We start from the raw sequence: 27,117 nt of genomic DNA on the forward strand, positions 1-27,117 counted from the left end.
TGCTCCTTCAAATTGACTACCAAATAAGTGAATACCAAAGTCCAGACTCTCTAGTGTTAATCTGCTCCTTTGGTGTAATCATCTGCTTCCATACTATTTGAAGTACAGTCCATCAACATCACCTGAGAGCTCATTAGAAATGCAGAATCTCAGGCCCTAACCCAGATCTCTTGAGTCAGAACTAGAATTTTGACTAGATCTCCAAGTGCTTGGTATGCCTAGTGTAGTTTGAGGACTGATCTATTTAACTTTTCTTATCTTCCCTCTGTGCCCTACAGTCACCTTAACTGGGCTAGCTGTTATTTTCAGAACATGTTCTTTATTTCCTCAGTAGCCTCCCTTTCCTCAAGTGATACCATTTTCCCACCAATGTCCTTTTAGGTCAACTACCTTCTGCTTCTCCTTCCATTCATGCAGTTTATGAGGTGCCTAAAATGTGTTAAGCACCGTGATTTGGTAGGGTTTCAGACATGATTGAAAATACAGTTCCTGTCCACTGCTAGTACAAACTCTCCGGGGGACTGCTTTGCAGTACATATCAAGAGTCTTAAGTGTGCATTTCATTGGAACCCAAAATTCTACTGTAGGAGATTTTCCTAAACTAATAACCAGAAGAGGATATAAAGAATGTGAAATATATAGAAAGTTAATCACTACAGCATTATTTACAAAAGAAGAGATTGATAAATTAAAAAAACTGTAATATACTTGTATAGTAGACTGTTACATAATCAAGAAAGTAAGATATATGTATTACTGAAATGAAAATATATTAACAATATATTATTGAATACAAAATAGATTATTAAAATTGCATGCTTAATTCCTTTACTCCAAGGACTTACAGTTGAATAAGTAAGAGAGAGATATAAAGCAAATAATATAGAAATACAAATATAATAATTATGATGACAGCAGCAACTAACATCTGTTGTACATTCATAATGTCCTGGGCCCGTGTTCTAAGGTATTCACATATATTATCTTCCTTTATCCTTGCAAGAACCCTGTGAAGTCAAGACTGTTGTTTGTTACTTTCATATGAAGAAATTATATTATTTTCATAAATTTTAATTGCCAATATTATGGGTAAAAATCAGCAACTTTTGTTTTAATTTGTGTTTCACTGATTATTAGCAAGTGAACATCATTTCATGTATATTGGTCATTTGTATTTACATTTCTCAGATTGTTTTTATCTTCTGCCTCTTTTTCTCTTGGGTGTATCTTTTTCTTATGGATCTGTTGGAATTTGTTATATCTTGGATATTTAAATATATATTGCAAATATTCACTCCCAGTCTATGCTTGTCTCTCTTTTATTTTTTTAAAAACATCATTTTTTAAATATTTATTTATTTTTGAGAGGGAGAGAGACAGAGTTTGAGTGGGGGAGGGGTAGTGAGAGAGGGAGACACAGAAGCTGAAGCAGGCTCTAGGCCTGGAGCTGTTAGCACAGAGCCCAATGTGGGGCTTGAACTCACCGACCTGAGCTGAAGTCCAGTGCTTAACTGACAGAGGCACCAGGTGCCCCTGCTTGTCTTTTTAAAAAATATTTATTTTGAGAGAGAGAGAAAGAGAGAGGTGAAGAGAGAGAGAGACAGAGAGAGACAGAGAGAGACAAAGAGTCCCAAGCAGGTTCCACGTGTGGAGCTTGACATGGGGCTTGATCTCCAGACTGAGATCATGACCTGAGCCGAAGTCAAGAGTTGGATGCTTAACCAGCTGAGCCACCCAGCTGCCCCTATGCTTGTCTTCTACCTTTGTTTATGTTATCTTTTATCATTTGTCTTTACTGTCAGACTTGGGGTTGTCGTTCTTGATTTTTAATATTGTCTGCTTGCCTTTAACCCTTCTCACTAATAAACCATTGGGACTGTTACTGACTTAGAAAATAACATTTCCCCCATATAAGAGCACTGAAGTTCCAGTTCTTCTGATTAACCTATAGATATGTAATTGCATGGGCTTTTGAACATGTATACTTTGATCACCCTGAAAATCTATTTTCTTTTGTCTGAATATGTGCTGTTGGATTATTATATTCCAGATAAGGGAAGTGTTAATAATACCACCATCTCCTTACATTTTTAACTGAGGTGCTCTTGTACAAAAGATGATTTGTTCTCAGCTTTCCTAAGCAAAATTAGGGATCTGTAATCACTCATTTCAGTAGTTTTTGTTCAGAAATTTATGTGCACTACCAACCTCAGTTAGCTAGATTTTATCATGTGTGAATAAAATGTATAGGCAATCTCTAACTTTCGTATGTGAATCCCCAAAATTTATTTATCATTATTTGGAACTTTTCTTTTATTTTTCCACAGAAACAAGTCAGTTTCTAGGTTTCCAGCAAGCCCAAACAAGCATTCTTAAAATTAACTCTTAATACTAAGTATTATTTGAACTCAACCTAAAAATTGTAGTTTATCACTTGATCTTTTTATTCCAATTATAGATGTAAAAATAGAACAAGACTTTAATCCTCAGAAGCTGGTGATCAGAGACTGTGGGGTATGTGGGTGGGTGGGTTGGGAGTAGAGAATGCATAAATACCTTTAAAACTATAAAAGTGAAGATGCCTCTGGGTGAATCATTTATTCTCCAATGTTCTGTGTTTAAGAACAAAGGTAATTTGCATTCACTCAGTATTCTTCAGCTCATGCATTCTCTGTTGATAAACTCCCTACCCCGCGTTTGTGAGAATGACTTGCTACAAAAATAGTGGTATTACTTCCTACTGTACTTCTTGCAATGCTTGGGTCCAAAAACAACTTCATGGTTAATAGCATTGTTTTTACTCACTGAACTAATTTAAAGCCATCGATAATAGCAACCAACAACTTTAACACCACTTGTAAAATACTCCCAATAAACCAGAAATGCTAAGAGTACATTTTCCTAGGTATTTTGTGGTTGTAGTTTTTGCTGTAAGCATAGTGGAGGTGGCCTGAGAGGAACAGGCTTTGTTCCTTTTTGTCAGCTGCCCTACTGTTTCTTGAGGGCTCAGTTGTATAATTCATGGGAGCTCTAGAATAATAGCTCTCAAACTTGAGCATGTCTAACAATCAGCTGGAGGAGTTTGGTGAAAATTCAGGTTCTCCTGCTCCTCTTCCAGGAATCTGATCCAGTGTGCCTGAGAGTTCAGCGATCTGCTGTTCATCCATAGCACCCAGGCTGCTCTCTTATGATGTTCCCTGGACCAACAGAAATATTGTTCAGAATGTGTTGCTCCTCCTCATGTTACCTTTCTCAGATATGAATCAGAGCAAGACAATTCCTAGATCACCTGCTTCTGTGGGTGAGGCTGATGAACACTGTCAGGGGACCAGTATACAACTTGATGTCCCTGAAGAGTAATTGACCGAATGGGACATAAAAGTTCTGAAATAATTCTTTACTTTTATCATGTTTATGTAAGCATTTTATTTCTGAGAAGTTTACTTACTTTGGATTACTTAGTTTGTGTCTTTGCAAAATCTAAACATGTAAAATTGGAACTTTTTAATATTAAAGGTAGTGTGAGTGTCCCTGACAGTGCTTAAGTTTAAAGAATGGAGATCTTCTGAAATCAAATCCAGATCACTTTGTCAGTTTGTGTAGTATCTTTTACCTATCAAGTGCTCATTATTACTTTCCTGAAGCTGGGTTACTGAGAACTTATCAGTGGAAAATTAGACAAATAAGATATTTAATAATATCTTACTTTGTTGGGACATTGTGAATGAATGACTTTTCTGGCAATTAACAGGAATATTCAGTACCTACATATATTTCATTTTAAATTAAAATAAAAAGTTTGGTGAAAAAATTTATTGAGACTATTTATAACTAGTGTTATTTGTCTGAGAATTATAATTTTTTGTTAAGTTTCTGTTTTTAGGACCTAATGTTCTCTTTGGTGTCCTTCTGTACCTTGCCTTGACAGATGTGTGTTTTATGAATCATTTTATTTCAGCTCATGCACATTTCTTCATAATAGGCATCTGTTAGCAGCTAGAGATGAGATACTTGGTATTGTCTGGTCAGGATTTATATATTTTGCAGGAAGAACCAGTTCCAGGGTGATAGACCTTAGGATTTTCTTTATAGTATCAATTTCATGATCATATGGTGTTTTTCAAGAGGGGTACATGCTTGGAACTACTTTGCTTTGGTAAAATTAGGTGGACTCTATATTTTCTTGTAGAAATTAATGCAATGATTGTATTACTCCTAATATTTCATGTGCTATTTTAGCTTAAATTATAGCCTGAATTTTATAACTTTTAGAATGTTTGTATTTGTCCAGAGACACCTTTTTTATCTATACATACAAGTCGGTAAATGACTTACACTTCGAAAGTAGAAAAGAGATTTAATTTATTTCATTACTCACCTGCCTTCTTGAGAAGAAAATTATGGCTGATTCTCTTATTGTAATCAAGAGCAATCTTTAGCATGTCTTATTTGTAAGATTTAGTCTTGGGTATTAGGTGTTTCACTAAAACACATAGTTGTCACCCAAGAGGTAACTTTTAAGTTAAGAGAAATAGAGATATAGCAAACTAAGGTGAGAAAACACTTATTTCTCATTATTCACACCTTGAAGTCACACTTAGCACCTATCTTTTCCTTCCTGTCAAAGCGCCAAATGACATGTTTTTTTTTTTAGAGTGGTTTTAATTGTTTTCAGAGGTTAGTGGAACCTTTGAAGTAACTAAAGACACATTCATAGTTTGCAAAGCTTAGATAAAGGTGAGTAGGCAGATAGTTTTCATTTATACAGTTTGTGTGTGTGTGTGTGTGTGTGTGTGTGTGTGTGTGTGTATGTGTGGTATTTCTGCCAAGGCTTCCAGGCTTTTTTGAGGTTACTGAGTTTATAAGGACTCAGCAAAAACACTTTTGAACACTTTCTGTGGGCCAGTGTCTGTCTGCTTTGTGTGTGATCCTTTTGATTGTTCTCAGTACCTAATCTTCCTACCTTTTTTTTTTTTTTTGAGTATATAAATGAGCATTTGTGAATGTTACTTTCGAAGTCTAGTTGATTTCTTTGGTGGGATCTTGATTTTGCTGGGCTGACTTGTAAAGTTCTGTGTGGTTTTTCAGTCTTCCCTCCTGTTCCTGAAATCCTGCAATGAATGCTCTGTGCATGTGGAAAGCTCCAGCCTCCTGAGTAAGGACCTGAAGCAAGAAAGGAGAGGTGTTCAGAGGCTTAAAAAAGTGTGTTTTTATCTTTAAAATCTGTATCTTTATATTGTCTGCTTCATTTATGAGTTTTAAACCTTATCACAAGCACACAGGTCCAGAGCCTGAGGAAGGCAAAGGTGGGAAGTAGTAGGTAGGGAAACAGAAAAGGCAAAAACAAAGTCTTAAGTCACGGGTCTGTACATTTGCTGTCTAAGGTCTCACACATCTATCATTACTAATTATGAAGTGGGAAAGGTGGAGGATATATTGTGAACTGATAATATTTGGTTGCTAATTTTCTTTTAACTCTTTCTTTGAAGCTTTCTAACACTTAGCTACTTGGTGCCTTGGTGAAGGAGCTGTGAGGAGAACTTGATCTGTAGGTCTTGCATTTGTTTTACAGGAGGCTTTGTTACAAAGGAGTGTTTATCATCCTATTTTCCTAGCCTCTAACTTTCTACATCACACTCCTCAAAAAATAAAGCCTCTGTTACTATTTTGTTTTAAAGTTTAAATGTTTATTTTTGAGAGAGAGAGAGTGGGGGGGTAGGGGCAGAGAGAGAGGGAGACAGAATCTGAAGCAGGTTCCAGGCTCCAAGCTGTCAGCACAAAGCCCCATGCAGGGCTCAAACTCGAGAACTGGGAGATAGTGACCTGAGCTGAAGTTGGACACTTAACTGACTGAGCCACCCAGGTGCCCCACTCTGTCACTATTTGTAATAAGTCATGATGTGTTGTGAATGCAGAGTCTTGCCCAGTATGGGAACTGTTCCAAGATGGGGGATATAATCTTCCCATTTGGTCGGAAGACAACTAAAATGGGTCCAAGATACAGATTATCAAGGGAGATGTCCTTTGGGTTGGCACAAAGCCTGCTTTCATATCCTTCCCTCTGATTTTACATCAATGCAGCACCTGGACTCTGTCTCTGCTCTGGAGCCCCTGCCATCCCTCCACCATGGAGGAGTGGCAGAACCTCCACTTGCCCTGTCCCAGGGGACTGTGCTTTCAGGAAATGGGCTGTGTGAGTAGACAGCAGCTGGTGGGAAAATGAGACTGTACCTCCAGGGCCTTTTAAGAAAGCCATGAATTCAGCTCTTGTGTTCACACAGTAAAAACAGGCTTGGCAGAAGGGCTAGAGAGTGACTAGGTGAGGAGCTGAGTTCTCATCTTTGCCACTGTCTTCCCTTTAGTCTTGTAGCCCATTTCCTGCTTTGCTCTTTGGTTTTGATGCTGTTTTTAACCTTTGGAAGTTAAAGATTTGGCCTTTCTGTTACCTTGTTTGTCTCCTGGCTGTTTTTGGCCTCTAACTCTTGAGAGGCTTTCTGTCCCAATTTTATTTGGTGCTCTTACTGGTGTTGGAATATCTATCCAATTAGCTTGTCAAGGCAGTAGGGGCTGGTTTTAGGGGAATTGTAAATTCCCAACTTACAAATTGGGCCATCCTCTTCTCAAACACCAGTGTGTTTTTTTTTTTTTTCTGCTTGTTTAAAATGCAGGCATATGTCAAATATCTTCTTAATGTGAAAAATGCTGCACATGATAGAATTTGAATATCTCTTTATAGCCATGTAAACGGAAGGAATGGATGATTTTGTTTATTGGTTTTCAGCAATACAAATTTCTTAATTATAGTGGAAGAGCAGAATATATTTGGTTGAACTATAACAATGAACAGTGTCAGTGGGATAACAATTCCTTGATAAGTCTTACGATTATTTCATTAACAACTCATTTGTACTTGAAACCAGCAGAAGTATACTTATGTAAAAAATACTGATGAGGGAGCATGGGGCAGGCTGAGGACAAAGTACAGGCTAACATCCCCCCCACCTCCCCACCAGGTGGGATCTGTGTGATATTCCCCCAGACACTCCTGGCTACCCAAGAACCAAGGAAAGAGGTTTAAGTGCTTGCCCTGGTGATGTGGGAAACAAAGGCAAATGGAAAATTAAATTCCCTTACTGCCTACAGCCCATTGACAAGTTCTTGAAATAGGCAGTGACCTCCCTCTAGGAGCTCAGCTGCCTCAATGATGACACTTGGCTAGGGGCAAAAGGGACTTTTGGCTTAACATTATCCTGACCCCCAGGATCCTGTAAATCTACTTTAATCTATAAAAATTCATTTAGAAACTTCCCTTGTCTCGACTCGCCCAAGATATATGCTGGCAATCATACTCCAAGCTTATGGCCCCCTGATATATATCTGAAGGACCTCATGACTGAGGTTTTACTAAACAAATGGTGTTTTCCTAACAGCTAGCCTCTCAAAGTCCTGGAAATTTTGCTTCCAAAATACCTTAGAAGTGTACTCTATCCCTCACCCCCTCCCAACCTGAAGGTATATAATCAGTTACCCATCACAACCCAAGTGCAGCTCTTTCTGCTCACGGGTCCTGTCCCCATGCTTTAATAAAATCACCTTTTTGCATCAAAGATGTCTTCAAGAATTCTTTCTTGGCCGTCAGCTCTGAACCCCACTGTCACCCCAAAATACCATCAATATGAGTGTGAACTGTTGGTTTTTTCATTGCATAGATGCAGAAACAAATACAGAATAAAAAGTGTGGGGGTTACCTGGGTGGCTCAGTCAGTTGAGCGTCCAACTCTTGATTTTGGCTCAGGTCATGATCCCAGGGTCATGGGATCGAGCCCTGCATTGGGCTCCACTCTGAGTGTGGAGCCTGCTTGCTTGAAGTTCTCTCTCTCTCTCTCTCTCTCTCTCTCTCTCTCTCTCCCCCCCCCCCCCCCCCCCACCCCTCTCCTGCTTGTGCGCTCTCTTTAAAAAAAAATAGAATAAAAAGTGTACCTGTATATGTATTTCTCTGTGTGTTTGTATTCATTTCCTGTGGCTGTTGTAATAAAGCACTATCAGCGTGGTGGTGTAAAACAACAGAAATTTATTCTTTTATAATTTTGGAGGCCAAAAGTCCAGGTGAGTTTTAGGGGCTAAAGTGCCAGCAAGGCAGTGGTTCCTCTGGAGACTAAGGACAATGAATTTCCCTGCCATTTCCTGCCTCTAGAACTGCATTTCTTACATTACTTACAAGGGGCATTTGGCCCCTTCTTCCAACTAATAGCATAGCACCTTTTCTCTCACTCTGCTCTCCTCTTTCTTCTTTTCTCTATCAAATCTTGACCCACCTGAGCAATCTGGGTTAGTCTCCTCATACCAAGAAACTTAATCACATCTTCAAAGTCTTTGCCATATAAGGCACCATTTACCAGATAGCAGGGATTAGAAAGAACATGGACATGTTGGGTGCAGGGTGCTTATTCAGCCTGTTGCCGTGAGCACATGCACTTGTGTGTGTCCGTTTAAAATTCTCTGTGTTCTCTGGGCTGGTCTATAAGCAGGTATACCCCAGAGGGAGTGAGCATACCCAGTCACCCAAAGTCTAGTTCTTGTGTCTAAATAAAGGGACTAGGCCTTTGGCTTTTTTTTTTTTTTTTTTAAAGAAATGGCTGATTCTAGGGAGAAGCCTGGAATATCCTATTGTACCAGGAAGTAAAATGGTAATCATAAGATAATGGAGACATGTCAGTAAACCCCACAGAAGTCAGATAGAACTTCCGCTGGCCAAAACTTGGCAATCTGAGCATTGAAATAAATAATGAAAGTAGATTATAACCCACTGAATAAAATAGTAAATTCAGTCACTATTGATAAAAATAAATAAATTTATAGGTTGAAAGTTTGATGAAGAATGGAGTATTTACATACTTTGTAAGTATTTTTCAATAGCATACTTATTAATTACAAAGAGAGAAAATTGAAGTTGACAGTGGAGAAGCCTGGCAGATCAAAGTGAGTATGATTAAGTAGTGGGGCAGTTTAAAATTGCGTATCACTGGAGGATGCGAAGAGTAGAACAGCATCACTTCTGTGATATTCATGTCAAAGATGCCTAATCTGAATTTGATCATGAGGAAATGTAAAGACAAACCCAAGGTGAAGAACATTCTACAAAATAACTGGACTGTAATTTTCAAAAAGTGTCACAGTTTTGAAAATTAAGGAATATGATGTAATAGTGGGGTCTAAATAGCCAGTTCGAAGTTCTAAACTTCACTCTATGAGGACCTGGTTAGTCCATTTGTTAGCGGATCCCTGATTTAATTATTTAGGTCTTTCTTGGGCTGGTTACATTCTGCATAGAATACTCTTCACATCTGCCTGCCTGCAGGGTAAGGTCTAGGGTGCCAGCATTTCACAGGCTGGGTGCGAGAAGAAGTCTAAGCATCCTAACATCCAACAAACAAATCCCTGTTTCCACTATGGTATCTTGTATCAGTTGTGCCTTGTGTCCCCCCAGCCAGAGATGTTCTTAAAAAGTAGAGGTGGGGATCTGAGGATTTAAATGCTTGATAACCATTCCTTAGTACTAATCCTACTAGTTTTAACCACTCCTTTCCCCACCTTCCCTGTCCCCTTGGCCTTTAAGTACTGTGTGGTGTGACTTGGATTGGTTCTGTTCTCTTTTAACAGGACATAAGGTACCTGTCATCCTAAATAACTTCCTTTTTGCTCTTAGCACTTTCAGCCTTCCCTAGTGTAATAGTTGTCTAGGCTGCCATAATAAAGTACCTCAGAGTGGGTGGTATAGACAGCCAGAGAAAAAATTATTTTATCACAGATTTGGAGACTAGAAGTCTGAGATCAGATCTTCTGAAGCCTCCTCCTTGGCTTGCAGATGGCTGCCTTCTCCTTGTGTCTTCATATGGTCTTCCTTCTGTGTGTGTGTCTATGTCCTAATCTCTTCTTTTTTTATTTTTTTAAATTTTTTTTTTTAACATTTATTTATTTTTGAGACAGAGAGAGACAGAGCATGAACGGGGGAGGGGCAGAGAGAGAGGGAAACACAGAATCGGAAGCAGGCTCCAGGCTCTGAGCCATCAGCCCAGAGCCCGACGCGGGGCTCGAACTCACGGACCGCGAGATCGTGACCTGAGCCGAAGTCGAACGCTTTAACCGACTGAGCCACCCAGGCGCCCCCCTAATCTCCTCTTCTTATAAGGACACCAGTCATATTGAATTAGAGCCTACCCTAATGACCTTATTTTAACTTAATTACCTTTTTAAAAATTGTCTCCAAATACAATCACATCTAAGGTGTTGAGGTTTAGGCCTTCAGCATGTGAATTTTCAGCCCATAACACCTATCTAAACATTGCCTTTTGCAGCATTAGCACTAAGCCCTGCCTGCACTTGTGATGGCATGCTTGGTGCCCTGTGTCCACAGGCCTGACTTCTGCTGGGCGATCGGAGTGGATGGGATTGACCAGGATCAAGTGTGAAGTATAAATGTTGGAACCAAGTGTTATGTTCTTAATGACTTATGAAATACTGTTTTTATGGCCTTTAATTTAGCCTTTAATCTTCTCTGGCTTAAAGCATTTTCTAATACTCAACTCTGACTGACTAGGAGGCTCTCACATCCTCTGAACACCATACTGAAATTGAAATGGTAATGAAATTAAGGAGCATACCATCCTCCTCCAACTCTTCTGTCAGCCCCTTCTCCACTCTTCCTCTGGCCCCATCCCTCCCATCCCAAATTCAGTGACTTTTACTTCTGAAATTTGCTCACAGCTTTCTGCTTTGTCCTCTTAATTTTTTGCAGCTAGACAATTGGAAGAATTATTTTACATCAGTAGTGTTTTTCTTGTGTCTAATAGGTAATTATAGTCAGTAACATCTTGAGAGTTAGAAAATGTAAGTGAAAATTCTTTGCAAATCTGAAAAGCCATGTAAAATGTAAGATTGAGATTTTATTTGAATATTTAAGTGCAGGGTATGTTTTGGTAATCATGTCATTGTAATGTTACCGCAGGGGAGAGGTCTTTGTTATTCCTCCTTAATGTAGTAACTGCGAAGGAGGTACAGAAGTGTGAAGAATCTTTGTGCTTCAGAATTTGGGATAAATTTGAGTAACACTCTTTATCAATAGGGAGGCTAAAGTCCAAAGACTAAGCATTAGTGTGAGATTGAGTGGAAATTCCAGCTGGGGTGAAGTCTGGATCATCTGACAGTCCATTTGCTAATGTTACTTCATACCCCCTACTTCAATGAGATTTATGTTTCTAAAGTGACTGTGATAAAATAAAAGAACATAATTTATTCAATTAGTAATACAGAAGAAAAAAGTAGTACCAAATTATATGGGTCTCCCGTCAAGCTGCTTGTTTCAAATAGGATTTTTCAAAGACCCGCAAAAATTATTGTAGAGATGGGTATTGTAGAGATTTATAACCTTTGGCATGGGAAGAGAATATGTCTTTGGTTAAGAATAACTAATGTAAGTAAATGAATTTTATTTCACTAGGCAAGGTGGAAGAATGTTAATGCTTTGATTTAGGCCTGAATGTTAGGTTTTAGGCTCCCCCATAATTGTCATAGTATGGAGTGCTTTATCACAGTGAAAGCTTTTAGTGTATTTAACTCCTGGGTAAAACATCCCTTTAAAAAATGTTTCTCTTCTCTGAAGTCTGAAAATGCTTTGAGTACTGCTTTACTTGCAAGCTTTAGCACAGATGTGCTCTATGAACCAGTGTCAGCATCTCTTGGGAACCACCCCAGATCTGATTAATCTACATTTTAACAAGATTCCCAGGTGATTCATACATATAAGAAAGGATGAAAAACATTGGTCTAGAGCAATGGTTTACAAAATACAGTCCCTGGAGCACCAGCACTAATATTACATGCAAAATTGTTGGAAAATACAAATTCTCAGGCCACACATCCCAGACGTACTAAAATACAAACTCTGGGTGAATCTCCAAGTACATGTTTTAATAAATCATGTAGGTGATGCCAAGTCGTACTGAAGTTTGAGAGCCACTCTAGAGCAATGTGTTTCCAACAGTTTTGATCATGACTCATGGTGAGATACACATTTTACATCGTGATCTGATATACACACACCTGTGCATGTACACAAGTAATTTAGGAGTTATATAAAACAATGTTTAATCTTACTATGTGCTGTCATACTCTGGTATTTTCAATTTTATTCTCATATATATATGTGTGTGTACGTGTATAAACTTATATGAAAACCTGATCAAGCCACTAATGGGTCATGAGCCACACTTTAAAGAACCATGCTTTTGAGCAGGGTCTCTTCTTTTTTTGTTGTTATTTTCTTTTTTTAAAAATTATTTTATTTCATCATGATACGTACTCTTTAATCCCCATCACCTATTTTACCCACTCCTCCACCCCCTCCCCTCTGGTAGCATCAATTTATTCTCTATACTTAAGAGCTGCGCAAGGTCTTTTCTTCAGTGCCACGACCCCTTTTGACAATCTGGTAATGCTATGTACCTCTTGTCAAAATAATGCTTTTTAAGTACATACAGTAACATACATGGATCTACAGTAGAACCAGTTATATTGTTTAATACATATGTTTAATGATTTATGTTTAACAAAATATTAAACAAATTTGTGATATGGTAATGCATTTCTTTATTCATAATTAAATTTAGTGGTGATTCTAGTAACTACTATCATTTCAAGGATGAGTATGAATTATATTTTTAAGATATCTGCAGTAACTGTTATATGATGTAAAAATGGCTGTGATTTCTACTGGTGCCAAAGTTACAGCTACTGATAATAATTCTATGGTTAGTTGCATATATTCATATTTGAAAAAAAAAAAGCTAAATTTCAGTTTAAGGTAAGTGAAAATAAAGATGTAAGTGTTGTTGTTTTATTTTTTTACCATTTAACTTCAGACCTCCAGAATTCTATTGATATGGAACTGAGGCTTAGAAACCTTGCTCAAGAGAAATGTTCCTTAGAGAACAGTTTTCAGGCTTTAAACTGAAACTCTATGCCGAAACATTATCTTCCCATAATTTCTTAAAACTGGTGCTTTATTGATGGCATCTTTTCTAGCACCATAGTAATGGATTTTGCCTTTAGAATTTTCTTTTTTGTTGTTTTACTGAGACCTTGGGAAGTCACCTGGAAGCCCAAATCCAAGCTATTGATAATGTTCCTTCTCTAGTTTTTCCATATCTCAGTATATGCACGCATTTGCTCAGGTCAGATTCCTGGGAGTCCTTCCCTGAGTCATGGGTTCTGCATTCAGGATTTGAATCCGGATTCCACAATTTACTAGCTTTATAACCTTGGACAACTTACTTACCCACTCATTGCCTCTTTCTCTAACTATGAGACTTGGATGATAGTAGTGCCCATCTCCTACAGTTATCCTGAGTATTAAATGAGATATTAATGTATTGCATTAATGTAACCAAGTCCAAGGTGGTTCTGCTGGCCACACAGTAGACCAGAGAGTCAAGGGCAAGATGTTGGGGGATGTAAGCAATTTTGTTCAGAAAGCCAGCAATCCAGTGGTGGACTAGGATTATTGTCCCAAAGAACCATCTCTCCAAGCATGAGATTTGAGTTTCTTCTATGTTAGGAAGAGGGGGAAGCAGTACAGAGTTGGAGTCTAAAGGTGACTGATGTTTGTAGACATCTGAGGAAGGTCATGTAACTTTTGTCCTTGGTCAGTTAATCTTTACATATAGGAATCTGGTCATGTCATTCTTATAAATCTTAAACATAGTATAGTCATTTTTGTGCATACTTCCTTATTTCCTTGGGTGAGGTAGATTTTGGATGGAAAATAGTTTTTGCAAATCTTGCTATCACATGCCTGTGTGCAGGGCTAAGCAGAAGTTTCTAAGCTATATGCCACAGTACTAAGGGAAATAGTAATAAGGAGTCAGACAAGCTAAGTTTCTCCCTGCTGCATTAGACAATAATGTGCCTGGACTAAGTGGTTAGTAAATATTACTCATTGCAATTATCCCTGAAATCACCCTTTCTCTCATTTCTTAAATCCAATTTATCAGAAAATTCATGTAGATCCTTCCTACAAAATATATTTCAAATTCATCTACTTCTGCCTATTTTCATTGCCATCATTCTACTCTAAGTTTCCATACTCTCTAACTTGGACTCTTAACTGGTATTTGCTTCCTCTTAACTCATTTCAATCCATTTACCCCATAACAATCATATGATCTTTTAAAAGTTTAAATGGATGATCTTTTTTAAAAAAATTTATATACTTTGAGAGAGAGAGAGAGAGAGAGAGAGAGAGAGCGAGCGAGCATGAACAGGGAGGGGCAGAGAGAGAGAGAGAAAGAAAGAATTCTAAGCAGGCTCCAAACTATCAGTGTGGAACCCAACACAGGTCTTGTACTCACGAACTGTGAGATCATGTCCTGAGCCCAACTCAAGAGTTGGACGCTTAACCAACTGAGCCACCCAGGCGCCCCTAAATGAATGATCTTTTAAATGGGTTAGTGAGTCACCATATATTTCAAACCCTTCCCTGGCTTCTCATCAGACCTTTCCTTGACCTACACATCATGTGTGTTTGGCTCCTGTCTCCTCTCCTTACTTTCTGCTGTGTTATTTTCTTGGTCAGTCTCTAAAGTTTCCCATTTACTATTCTGTGGCCATGTTGGCTTTTCAATCATTTGAGTAGCCTAATCCTTTCCTGCTATAAGGCCTCCTGCTATATGACCCTCTCTCTGCTTAGATGGGGGAGTCTATTCTTCCCTGGCTCTCATCCTTCTCATTTCTACAAGTATTAGTTACTCAGAGACCCTTCCTTAACCGCTCTACCACGATACCTAGGGCATCACATTCCTCTTTTACCAGTCTGAAGCTCCCTAAACACATCAAAACATTGATATTTCCTCTCTGCTGGGGAAAAGGTTAATCAACGGCTTGTGAATATCAAGCACATAACTCCCAAGAGGAGTATACACCTTTACCAAAAAGATAAATTTTACACAGTTGAACATTAAGTGATTGTAGAGCTATTTTAAGAAATAAATTGTTTCCTCAAACTTGTACAAACTAGCTCTTTGATATTGGTAGGAAAGAACAAAGAGAGGCCTACCTGTTGAACTTGTCTGCAGTAGGGTGATGGAGTTAATCATAACCCCATCATGGGCCTTCTCACTACTGTCAATCATTTCTGCTCCAAGGAATATAATAGAAGTCATAAAATTTCCCTCTATGAAGTAGCTGTTTGGTTGCTGATAAAACTCTCTGTGCTTCTGTCTCCTACAGTGAACGGTTATGTTTGCTGCTCAGACATGAGAAAAGAAGATATCTCATAATTAGAGGGTAGAAACCAGGGAGGGCAGTATCTGGATTTTGGTTGATTTTTGGGTTCAGGGTAAAGTGGCAGAAGAATGGCTCCCTGATTGAACTAGGCTAGATTTCTCTGTGTTTTACAATTTCTATCTTGTTACTTATTTTAAATTAATACTAGGCCAGAGAAGGGAGGGAGGCATGCCTGAGTTTTGGCAGTTGCCTAAAGCAGCCAGGAGGAAGGCCATAGGAATTTAGAATCATGATGTGAACCCACTTTCACAGTCACCTTTGTAGCTTATCTTTCAAATAGGGGACTTTATGGAATTCCAGAGAACACTGGGACAGATGCTTAAATTTAGGAGAGTTAGTATAAATGGGATGAGTGGCACTTATACTCTGTGCCCCCTGTTTGGCTGAATGGTGTTTCTGATTACATAAAAAATAAGGTCTTTTTGGGGAAAGACTTCTTTATGTTAGCATATTTTAGTAGAACCCATACACAAATATTCCTGCTGTGTGCTATAGGTATTGATAATCATTTGGAACATGACACATCTAAAAATAAAATACAGTTTGCTAATTGCAGAAAAGTAACATAAGTTTAATTTAAAAAATTCTGCCAACCCACAGATAACATCATACTCAATGGTGAAAAGCTAAAAGCTTTTTCTCTCTAAGGCTAGGAACAAGACAAGGATGTTAACTCTTGGCCACTTTTATTCAACATAGTGCTGGAAGTCTTAGCTGCAGCAGTTAATCAAGAGAAAGAAATAAAAGGTATCCACATTGGTAAGGAAGAAATAAAACTGTTGCTATATGCAGATAACATTATATTATATATAGAAAAATTAAAACGTCCACTAAAAAACTATTAGAACTGATAAATGAATTTGGTAAAGTTGCAGAATACAAAATTAATATACAGAAACCTGTTGGATTTCTATATACTAATAATGAACTAGCAGAAAGAGAAATTAGGAAAACAGTCCCATTTACAACTGTATCAAAAAGAGTAAAATACCTAGGAATACATTTAACCAAGAAGGTGAAAGACCTGTACTCTGAAAACTGTAAGACATTGATGAAAGAACTTGAAGCTGACACAAATAAGTGGAAAGATATACTAGGTTTATGGACTGGAAGAATTAATGTTAAAATGTACATATTAATCCAAAACAGTCTACAGATTCAGTGCAATCCCTATCAAAATGACAGTAGTATTTTTCCCACAACTAGAACAAACAGTTGTAAAATTTATATGGAACTGTAAAGGACCCTGAATGGCCAACGTATTCTTGAGAAAGAAGCACAAAGTTGTAAGTATCACAATCTCACATTTCAAACTATACTGCAAAGCTATAGTACTCAAAACAATATGGTCCTGGCAACAAAAATAGACACATAGATCAATTGAACAGGACAGATAGCCAAGAAATAACCCCATACAGGGGCGCCTGGGTGGCTCATTCGGTTGAGCATCCAACTTTGGCTCAGGTCATGATCTCGCGGTGTGTGAGTTCGAGCCCTGCGTCGGGCTGTGTGCTGACAGCTCAGAGCCTGGAGCCTGCTTCAGATTCTGTGTCTCTCTCTCTCTCTACCCCTCCCCTGCTCATGCTCTGTCTCTCTCTGTCTCAAAAATAAATAAAAACATTAAAAAAAAATAAAAAAAAAATAACCCCATACTTATATGGTCAATAACTATGACAAAGAAGGCAAGAATATACATTGGGAAAAGACAGTATCTTTAGTAAAGAGTTAGACAGCAGCATGTAAAAGAATGAAACCGGACCACTTTCTTACACCATGCACCAAAAATAAACTCAAAATAGATTAAAGACCAAAATGTGGGATGCCTGGGTGGCTCAGTCAGTTGAGCATCTGACTCTTGATTTCAGCTCAGGTCATGATCCCAGGGTCATGGGATCAAGGCCTGTGTCAAAGCTCCATGCTCAGTGTGGAGTTCAAAATTCTCTCTCCCTGTGCCCTCTCCCTAGCTTGTACTCCTCTCTCTCCCTCTCTCTCTAAAATAAAAAAAAAAAAATAATAAAAATAATAAGGACAAAATTCAAAAAAACTTGAATGTGAGAGGACATTTGCAAATGATATATCTGATAAGGTGTTAACATCCAAAATATATAAAGAACTCCTACAACTCAACTCCAAACAAAACCATAAATAATTGATTAAAAATTAGAGGACCTGAATAGACATTTTTCCAAAGAAGACATACAGATGGCAAGAGACATGTGAAAAGATGGTCAACATCCCTAATCATCAGAGAAATGTAAATTAAAATCACAGTGAGATATCACCTCACATAGAATGGCTAATGACTATTATCAAAAAGACAAGAAATAACAGTTGTTAGGATGTGGAGAAAAGGGAACCCTCATGCACTATTGGTGGGAATGTAAATTGGTACAGCTATGTGGAAAATAGTATGGAAATTCCTCAAAAAATTAAAAATAGAAGTATCATATGATCCAGTAATTCTACTTCTGGAAGAAAAAAAGAAAACATTAATTTGAAAAGATGTATGCACTCCTATGTGTATTGCAGTGTTTTTCTAATATCCAAGATACAGAAGCAACCCAAGTGCCCATCCACAGATGAATGAATTAATGTGATGTGGTATACATATATGTGTGTGTGTACATATACATATATATGTGTGTACACACATATATACACACATGTGTGTGTATATATATATATATATATATGTATGTATAAATGGAATAAAACTCAGCCATAAAAAAAGACTGAAAGCTTGCCTTTTATGATACTATGGATGGGCATCTAGAGGGTATTTTGCTAAGTGAAATAAGTCAGATGGAAAAAGACAATACCATGTGATTTCACTTATAAGTAGAATCTAAAGAAACAAAACCAGTGAACAAACAAAAACGTACCCAGAATAGAGATGAATGCGGAGAACATAAATGCAGAGAACAAACTGGTGGTTGCTAGGGGGTTGGAGGATGGGAGGATGGGCTAAATAGGTGAAAGGGATTAAGAGGTACAAACTTAATTATACAAACTTAAGGTACAAACTTAATTATAAAGTAAGTCATGGGGATGAATAGTATAGTATAGGGAATATAGTCAATCATATTGTAATAACTTTGTATGGTAGCAGATGGTAACTATAATTTTCGGGGTGAGAGTTTTGTATCACTCTGTTGTATACCTGAAACTAATATAATGTTGTATGTCAACTGTACTTCAATTTAAAAAAATAGGGGCACCTGGTTGGTTAAGTGTACAACTTTGGCTCAGGTCATGATCTCGGGGTTTGTGAGTTCAAGCCCTGTGTTGGGCTCTGTGTTGACAGCTCAGAGCTGGGAGCCTGTTTGGATTCTGTGTCTCCTTCTCTCTCTGCCCCTCCCCTGCCTGCACTCTGTCTCTCTCTCAAAAATAAATAAACATTAAAAAAATTTTTTAAACAAGTATTGTACCATAATTCTGCCCCCTCCATCAAGCCAAAGTTTTCATAAATTTCTTATTCCCCATAGATGTATGTTTATTTTTCTATACAATTGTAATCTTTCAGTGATCATTTTGTATTTTGATTTTTGTTGTATTATATTTTTTATGTTTCATTTTTAATGGCCATGTAGCATTCTGTCAAGAAGATATTTCATTATTGCTTAACCATTCTCTTGTGGTTGGTTTGTTTTATGATGTATTTTTTATATGTTTTTAATGATAACTTTTTTTTTGTTTTAATTTTGCAGGCAGAGACATTTGTTTGGGTTAACAATGCATCGTCTCATTCCCAGAGTGTTGCCAAGGCCAAATATGAATTTTTATTTGGCATATCTAAAGAGAAACCTCCAGATACTAGTAAGTGTTTCCCTCCCCTCTTCCTTTAGGTAACAGATGTGAAGTGCTACAGAGATTTCAGATGTTAAAAGCTGAGATTTCTTCAACCAAGAACTGATCTGAAATTACCCAGAACAAACTACAAGAATCACATCCTGCATTTTTAACTTTTATATCTTAGAAACATTGTTTTGATGAATAAAGTGAACAAATTTCAAAAAGGTAGGAAGGCAGTAATGAAGGTGGAGAAGTACTCAATCAGTACATGATAAAGAGGATATGAGTTGTCTTGGGAATTAGCTAAGAAAGGGATATTGCATTTGGTTAGGAGCCTGGGTGTGGAGCTAGACTTCCGAAGTTTGAATTCTGGCCTTATAACTTATGAGATGTATGACCTTGAGTAAGTTATCTAATCTGCTTGTGCCTCAGTGTTTTCATCTATAAAATGGGACTATACATGTTGTAAATAAGATAGTATACATGTCTCAGAATTCTTTTGGGGGTTTTAAGTAAATTGGCGAATGTAAAGATCTCAGAGCCACGTTTGGCATGTAACGAGTGTTATAAAAGTGTTTGCTAATGTTATTGTTTATTGTAATCATCATCATCATCATACCATATTTGAAGTTGAGATTTAGAAGTACAGTCATGACTTTCCTCAATTCTATCACTGTCTGACACTGATTTTTGTTTTGGGTAGTCAAGGTATCTGACCTAATGTAGCTGTTGTTCAGTTGAAAAAATCAAATAATACCTGCTTTTTTGACTTACATGTTAGATAAGATTATGTAATGGACCCCGATAATATTTGGGGATAGCAAGAATGCAGTGTATATGCAACCATGTAATAATTTCTTTTACCTAATGGTGCATATTTATTAGATATAACAATAGTTGAGGACTCTTGATGAAGAATAAAACAGCTAGGTTATTTTTAAAAAATCATTCTGCTTTTGGGGCGCCTGGGTGGCTCAGTCGGTTGAGCGTCCGACTTCAGCTCAGGTCACGATCTCACGGTCCGTGAGTTCGAGCCCCACGTCGGGCTCTGGGCTGATGGCTCAGAGCCTGGAGCCTGCTTCCGATTCTGTGTCTCCCCCTCTCTCTGCCCCTCCCCCGTTCATGCTCTGTCTCTCTCAGTCTCAAAAATAAATAAACGTTAAAAAAAAATTAAAAAAAAAATCATTCTGCTTAAAAAAAATTTTTTTTAATGTTTATTTATTTTTGAGAGACAGAGCATGAGCAGGGGAGGGACAGACACAGAATCTGAAGGAGGCTCCAGGCTCTGTGCTGACAGCTCATGGGACCAGAACTCATGAATTGTGAGATCATGACCTGAGTTGAAGTTGGATGCTTAACTGACTGAGCCACGCAGGTGCCCCAAAAATCATTCTGCTTTTATTATAGTGCCCCGATTTGTTATTTATCATTCAGTGTAAATACCTAACTATTCTGGGCTTGAGTTTTAGGGCACTTACTCATCTATTCATTATTTCTCAGACAGGGTATACTGATTTACCCAAGACTATTTAAAACTCCTTGGCATAGCCTTTGCATGTCACATTGTGATTTTGTGCTGATTAGAGGTGTTTTTTTATTTTTCTTTCAGAAAAAGTATTTTTACTTTACTATGTAGAGATAGTATCAAATGTCTGCATAGTTCTCTGACTTGGTGGGTGAGTTTGGTTATTCCTTACTCCTAGGTTTTGAGTAGTATTCTCTGTATACCTGAGTCAAATCAAAATGACATTTTAAACCTGTTTTTATTTGCCTTGGTAAAAACAGTTAGTATTATTTGTGTCTGGTGTGATGTTATTCTGCAGATGTGAAAGTATGCATGTATTTATTGAGTAAATATGTTTAAATAACAGTTATGTGTAGTTATCTGTACTGGGCACTGTGAGGGTGCAAAAAAGTAAAGACATAGTTCTTTCCCTTTAGGAGCTTATTCTTTGGTCAGAGAGAAACATATCTGTAAGTGATTGGTGGGTGGGGGGATGATCATTTTCAGCTGTGACTTCATGGAGAGTTAGAAGTTGAACTTTTTCATAAAGAATGACTAGTGTTCTGATTAGTAAGGTTTTAGGGGAGGGCATTTCAGATTGAGGGAATGGAATGAGCCAAAGGTATGGTGGCAGAAAATAAAAATTGTTTCATGGACAGGAAGGAGATTAGCCTGGTTGGTTTTAAATTTAGAAAGATAATCGTTTAAATGGGGGGCAAAATCATTTGGGCCTAAGGCAGGATAGAGTTTGCATTTTATCCAGGTGTGCAGAGAGGAAGTGGCAAATCAAGATGAATTGATCTGGAAATTGGAACAGAGCAGCAGAAGCTATCGGTTACAATAGGAGGGTTGTAAAATGCAAGTTTATATTGACTTGGAAAGTATTCTTTTCATATCTTTACAAAGAAATTATAGCATATTTTTTTCATTTCAAAAACACTGTTGAAGTTTCTTTACATAGACTAGTCATTTGTCATCAAAACACTGCCCAAATTCAGACGACTGTAGAGTTAAGGTAGTAGAGAGAATAGGACAGTGTTTCTATTTGAATTTGATTGATAGCCATATCTCTTCCCACAAAGGTTTTTTTTTTTCCATTAAAAAAGAAAAAAAGTAAATTAAATAAGTGACTTAACCTAGGTGCTCCAGAAGCAGCCTGCTGGAGAAATGGATGCATCCCCAGTAATACTCAGGAGGCATCACCTGACAGGTGGTACCCTAGTAATGACATAATCAGATCAGGTAAGGTCCCGTGGTTCGTGATCCTCTGTGAGGCCCAAGGAAAATGTCACTGCTACGGGGAGAGAAGGTTTAGACTTTGTCATTGAGCAGCAACTTAACATGAGTTGTTGGTAGGAGGTTCTAGGGGAAACAAGTCAAGATTATTTGCAAACTATAGCTTATTGCAGGGATTTTGAATCAGTGGCAAGGCTTAGAATGTTGGATGGGGTACAGGAGAACATGTGAATGGTGGAAGAATCTCTTGGCATGGAATTAAGATCTAGATTCTCATTATCTGTTTATCACTATAGTGAAAAGAAAGAAGTGACTGTTTCCTTAATTTCTGTGTTCCCTCTGCTTTCTGGGAGCTGCAGCTTTCAGGAGCTTCTCAAGGGCTAAAGCAGTAGTTGGTAGTTGTTGAGAGGCTCTGGCTATGTGTGATGTCAGTTGTGCTGTTACTTAATGAGGCTGTGAGCCACCAGAGATAGGTTGCCCGCTTCCATTCTAGTCAGCTATTAGAATATGTGTAGAGCTGCATTGAACTTCAAAGAGATAAAAAGAGATATCACAGGGGCTGCACTTGGGGCTAACCATAAGGCCTGTATTAATTAGCAGTTGAGTGACAGTGCCTTTCAGACTTTCTACTTCCCACACCTTTCCTCTTTAGGTTACTGCTTAGATGACCAGTATGGCTTTTCTAAACTAGTCAGATAAAGTACACTTTAACAGGAGAGTGGCTTCAATTTGGGAAAGTATGTTTTTTGAAGTGTTCATAAGACAGTATCAGATGGCCAACATTAGTTAGTCTCTGATTTGGTCAAAATCTGGGAGGGAAAAATGTTTGAGAAATTCTTTGAAGAAGATTAAGATTCTGTTCCTCAACTTTTAGGCAGAATAGGTGACTTATAGAAGTGCATGAGAAAGTAAAGGGGCCTGTGGGATGCCTTCTAAGAAGGGGAATCAACTTATATGACTCTTACAAATTGACAGAATCTCACTCCTGTGTTCTTTATGTTTTTTCACCCTGTATTCTTTATTGATTTGTAAACTTTTTAAGGTAAGTAGGTAAAGAAATGTGCTTCAGAAATACTAACGAACTTACCCAAGGGTAGTTTAGATGCTTTAGAATGAGGTAGAGGTCAGGGAGGAGGTAAGGGGGCAGGGGATTTATACACTAATTTTCCAGAGCTCTGAGGGTGGGAAAAAGTCAACTCATGTGGAACTGAAATCCAAGCCTGCAGCACTGATGGGCTAGAGATTCAAGTGTATCTTCACATGCTATCTAGAAATTGACATAAAACTGGTGTTGGACATGTTGACCTTAAAAGTAAAAAAGCCAGTTATTTTACTAGCAAAATCAGTTTATTCAGCAATAGCAGAGGAATTGCAATTTGGGACATGCAAACTATGGCAAAACATAAGCAAGTTCCAAGATCAAAGGAAAGGAACATTATAGAGAAAAAGAGGAAAATGGGAGGGGCTGCTTTCAACAAAAGTTTGTTGGAGGAAAGCAAGAGTTTAGGGTGGTAACAGTTTCTCGTTGGGTGAGTTGTGGTATTATTGGCTGAGCTTATTGCTGGCCAAGTAGAAATTCTTCCTTTCTGCTGCTGGAATCATAAAGTAGGTTTCTTCCTGTAGCGAAAGCACAATACTGCTCTTCATGCTGGGGTCTGCAGTTGACCAGTGGTAGGGCACGAGAACTTCCCTTCTGGCCTGCCCACTCCATTTTAAATGAGGCTTCCTTCAGTTTTCAGTTTCACAGACTGGAGAAACTCCACAAATTATTGCTGGAGTATGCAAAACTACTCTGAGGGATTGTCCCACAGCTCAGGACAAAGAAAACCCCCATGTTAATAAATCAGTAATCCATAATATTGATCAACTCACAATAAAATGGCATAAATAGCAAAAAAGAAGGAGCTTCCATGGAAGGGGGGGGGGGGAATCAACATTCACAACAAATAGGGAATCAAGACCCAAAGAACTAGAGACAGTAGAATATTCTGAAATTGTAAAATTGGCTTGTTTAAAAGATAAAAGAAGGAAAAGAAACCATTATGATGAAGGGAAAGTGTGAAGCAGGGACATGCATATTTGAGCAAGAAACAAATATAACTTACAGAAAATAAAAAATACAGATAGTGGAATAAAAACCCCCACAGTGCTTGGTTAAGTGTACATATTTAGGTTTACATTTGGTAGGGACTGATGAACTCTTTTTTGATCCTTGCTTATCATATGTTATCTGTAGAGAAGTGAAAAGAAGGGGGGAGGAAAGAGCTTCTGTAATTCCAAACAATATGTTCTAATTTTGGTAAAGTTTACTTCTGATTTTTTGTTTGTTTGTAAGTTCCATACCCAAGAGTACATAGATGTTTCTTCTTGTTTCTTCCTCGTTCACTGAATATATTACTCTGTAGCAGACATTGTTCTAGGTCTTGGGAATAGTAGTGAACAGAACTAAAATCCACATTTAACAAACCGTTTAACAGAAAGATTGTTCTGGGGTACCTGGGTAGATCAGTTGGTTAAGTGTCCGACTTTGGCTCAGATCATAGTCTCAAGGTTAGTGAATTTGAGCCCCATGCTGGGCTCTGGGCTGACAGCTCAGAGCATGGAGCTTGCTTTGGATTTTGTGACTCCCTCTCTCTCTGCCCCTTGCCTGCTCATGCTCTGTCTCTTTCTCTGTCAAAAATAAATAAACATTTAAAAAAAAAAGTAAGATTGTTCCTATTCAGATTCTCCTCTGGGTACATTAATGTTCATCTTTCACAACCTCTTCAGCATTGAATATTATCTCAAACAAAACACTGTACCAAATTTAATAGAGGAAAATGGACATAACTAGCTTTTACTCCTTCAGATGTAGGCATTTATTTTTTATTTTAAATAGGAAATTTAAGTTCTTATTACCAAAATGATATGTGTGTATAATCTGAAAAATATAACTTTTAACAAATTATACGTGGCCAAAAAACAAGAGTCATCTTCTTTGCCACTCTCCATTCCCTCCCTTAGGGGCACATTGTTAGTACTATTCTCTAAATCTTTCTCTCTCCAAACCGTGAACCTGACTCTTCTTCCTCTGAGTGAGGATCCCACAACATTCTCTCTCCCAGTTCTTCCCTGTGGTAGTGATTGCTATCTTGACTGATTATTGCTTTTTTCTCCTACCCTTTTTTTCCTTTCACTTTTTGGAAAAGCTTTTACTGTAGTTGCCTCATAGATAATATGCTAACATCTGTATTATAGTTTATTCATCCCCCCCCATACCAAAAGTTGTGTTTTTATTGTTTACTTGGTTACAGCTATGGTTTTTAAATATTAGTATTTGAAACTGTGTTTCGTAAGCCATGGATTCTAAATAGTCATCTCATGACATTCTTCTGTAAGATAAGAATGTGGTGCCTCTGCATCTCCCCTCCAGCTGCCCTTCTCCAGGCTGAGCCTCCATCTGTCTCACCTTTACTTTTATAAGACTTATGGCATTTACATTCTGTTCTGAAACTAGGACACAATCTTTTGTGTTTTTACTATAGGTTGACTCTAAAAATTTAAAATCCAGCACCAGCATTTACGGAATGTAGAGTCCAGGTAGTGTAGTTGGACCTGATGTAAAACGCAAGTAGATCCTGTGTCTGTAACGTGCTGTTCATGGTTGTACAGCTAACCAGAGCAGAGAGGAGAAAAAAGTGAGGGGAGGGGCCAGCAGGTTGTTATAATTTACTGATCAATTGTTATGTCTTCACTTTATCACTAGGTGTAACTGGATTATTATTATTATTTTTGAACATTGATAAAACCTTATTATCCAATGTAAAGAAGGTTTAAAAGGTAGGAGTTTCCAGTTTAGTTGTTCCAGTGTGCAAGGTATTAACAAGGACATAGATGTTCCCATCACTTCCCTTTGCCATCTGCAACCTGTTGGCATTCATCCAAGACATGTCCCCTCATGTTATCAAGATGGCTGCTGTAATGCCAGCCACAAACTCTCATACAAGTATGTCCAAAAGAAAATAAGCTTCTTCTCACCTCTCTCTCTCTTTTTCAACTTTAATTTAAATCCAAGTTAACATAAAGTGTAATAATGTTTTCAAGAATGTAATTTAGTGATACATCACTTACATATAACACCCAGTGCTCATCCCAACCAGTGTACTCCTAATCTTCCTTGCCTATTAATAGGATTATTTGTAACAAGCAATTCATTATCACCGTGAACACATCCTTCTTAGAACCTTCTGACAAACTTGTTCTAATTTTTGCTAAAAGTTTTCTATGCCTTTATACAGCTGTTCTCCTTAGATTTTTTTTAATGTTTATTTATTTTTGAGAGAGACAGAGACAAAGCTTGAGCGGGGGAGGGGCAGAGAGAGAGGGAGACACAGAACCCAAAACAGGCTCCAGACTCTGAGCTGTCAGCACAGAGCCTGATGTGGGGCTCAAACTCACGGACCATGAGATCATGACCTGAGCCCAAGTCGGATGCTTGGACATCCGACAGATGTCCGACAGAGCCACCCAGGCGCCCCTGTTCTCCTTAGATTTTAAAAGAATTGTTTATATTGTATTCTTGATTAGATGTACTGCTTTTTGGATTGCATGTTTCGTTCTTGGAATCCTTTTTTTTTTTTTTTTTTTTTTTTGACTGGAGTCTGTCCTTTACCCTTTAGTAATACTTTTGGAGAGGTTCTGGGATTGGTAAAATTCCTAAAGCTTTGTATGTCAGAAAATGACTATTTTGTATTTATGCTTTGTTGCTTTTTTCCACAGAATTAAACTCTAGGTTCACGTTATTTCCTTTCAGAAGTCTGATGTTACTGCTTCCCTTTCTGTTGGATCCATTGGTGCCATGGCCACTCTGATGCTTGCTCCTTTTTGTCACCTGCTGTTTCTCTCTGGACACTTTCTCTCTGCCCTCTGACATGTCAGGAGGCATGAATCATTGTATTTTCTGCATGGTACTTGTTGAGCCTTTCCGGTCATATCTTTCTGTAGCTTTGGGACCATTTGTTCTATTATTTTTAAATTATTCCCTTTCCACTTTTTAAATGGTTTTTACTTTGAAATTCCTACTAGATGGCTGTTGGTTCACTTGGATTTGATTAATCATCAAAGTCTCTTAATTTTTCTTTCCTATTTAAAAAATTAAAAAAAATTTTTTTAAGGTTTATTTACTTTTGAGAGAGATACAGAGTATGATTGGGGGAGGAGCAGAGAAAGAGGAAGACACAGAATCTGAAGCAGGTTCCAGGCTCTGA

At 37.9% G+C, this 27,117-nt stretch overlaps 1 protein-coding gene across 8 annotated transcripts in view; it reads left to right on the forward strand.

Annotated features, from left to right (window-relative positions):
* Positions 1–27,117, forward strand: part of PSD3 (pleckstrin and Sec7 domain containing 3) — a 796,552-nt gene that overhangs the window by 264,685 nt on the left and 504,750 nt on the right. For all 8 annotated transcript variants that reach the window (XM_049632446.1, XM_049632450.1, XM_049632452.1 and 5 more), the window contains one exon: positions 19,047–19,155. In XM_049632446.1, coding sequence (XP_049488403.1) covers positions 19,047–19,155 — 109 coding nt within the window. The remainder of the gene's footprint in view (positions 1–19,046; positions 19,156–27,117) is intronic.

Source organism: Panthera uncia, chromosome B1, assembly GCF_023721935.1.
Source record: "Panthera uncia isolate 11264 chromosome B1, Puncia_PCG_1.0, whole genome shotgun sequence".
Classification (NCBI taxonomy): domain Eukaryota; kingdom Metazoa; phylum Chordata; class Mammalia; order Carnivora; family Felidae; genus Panthera; species Panthera uncia.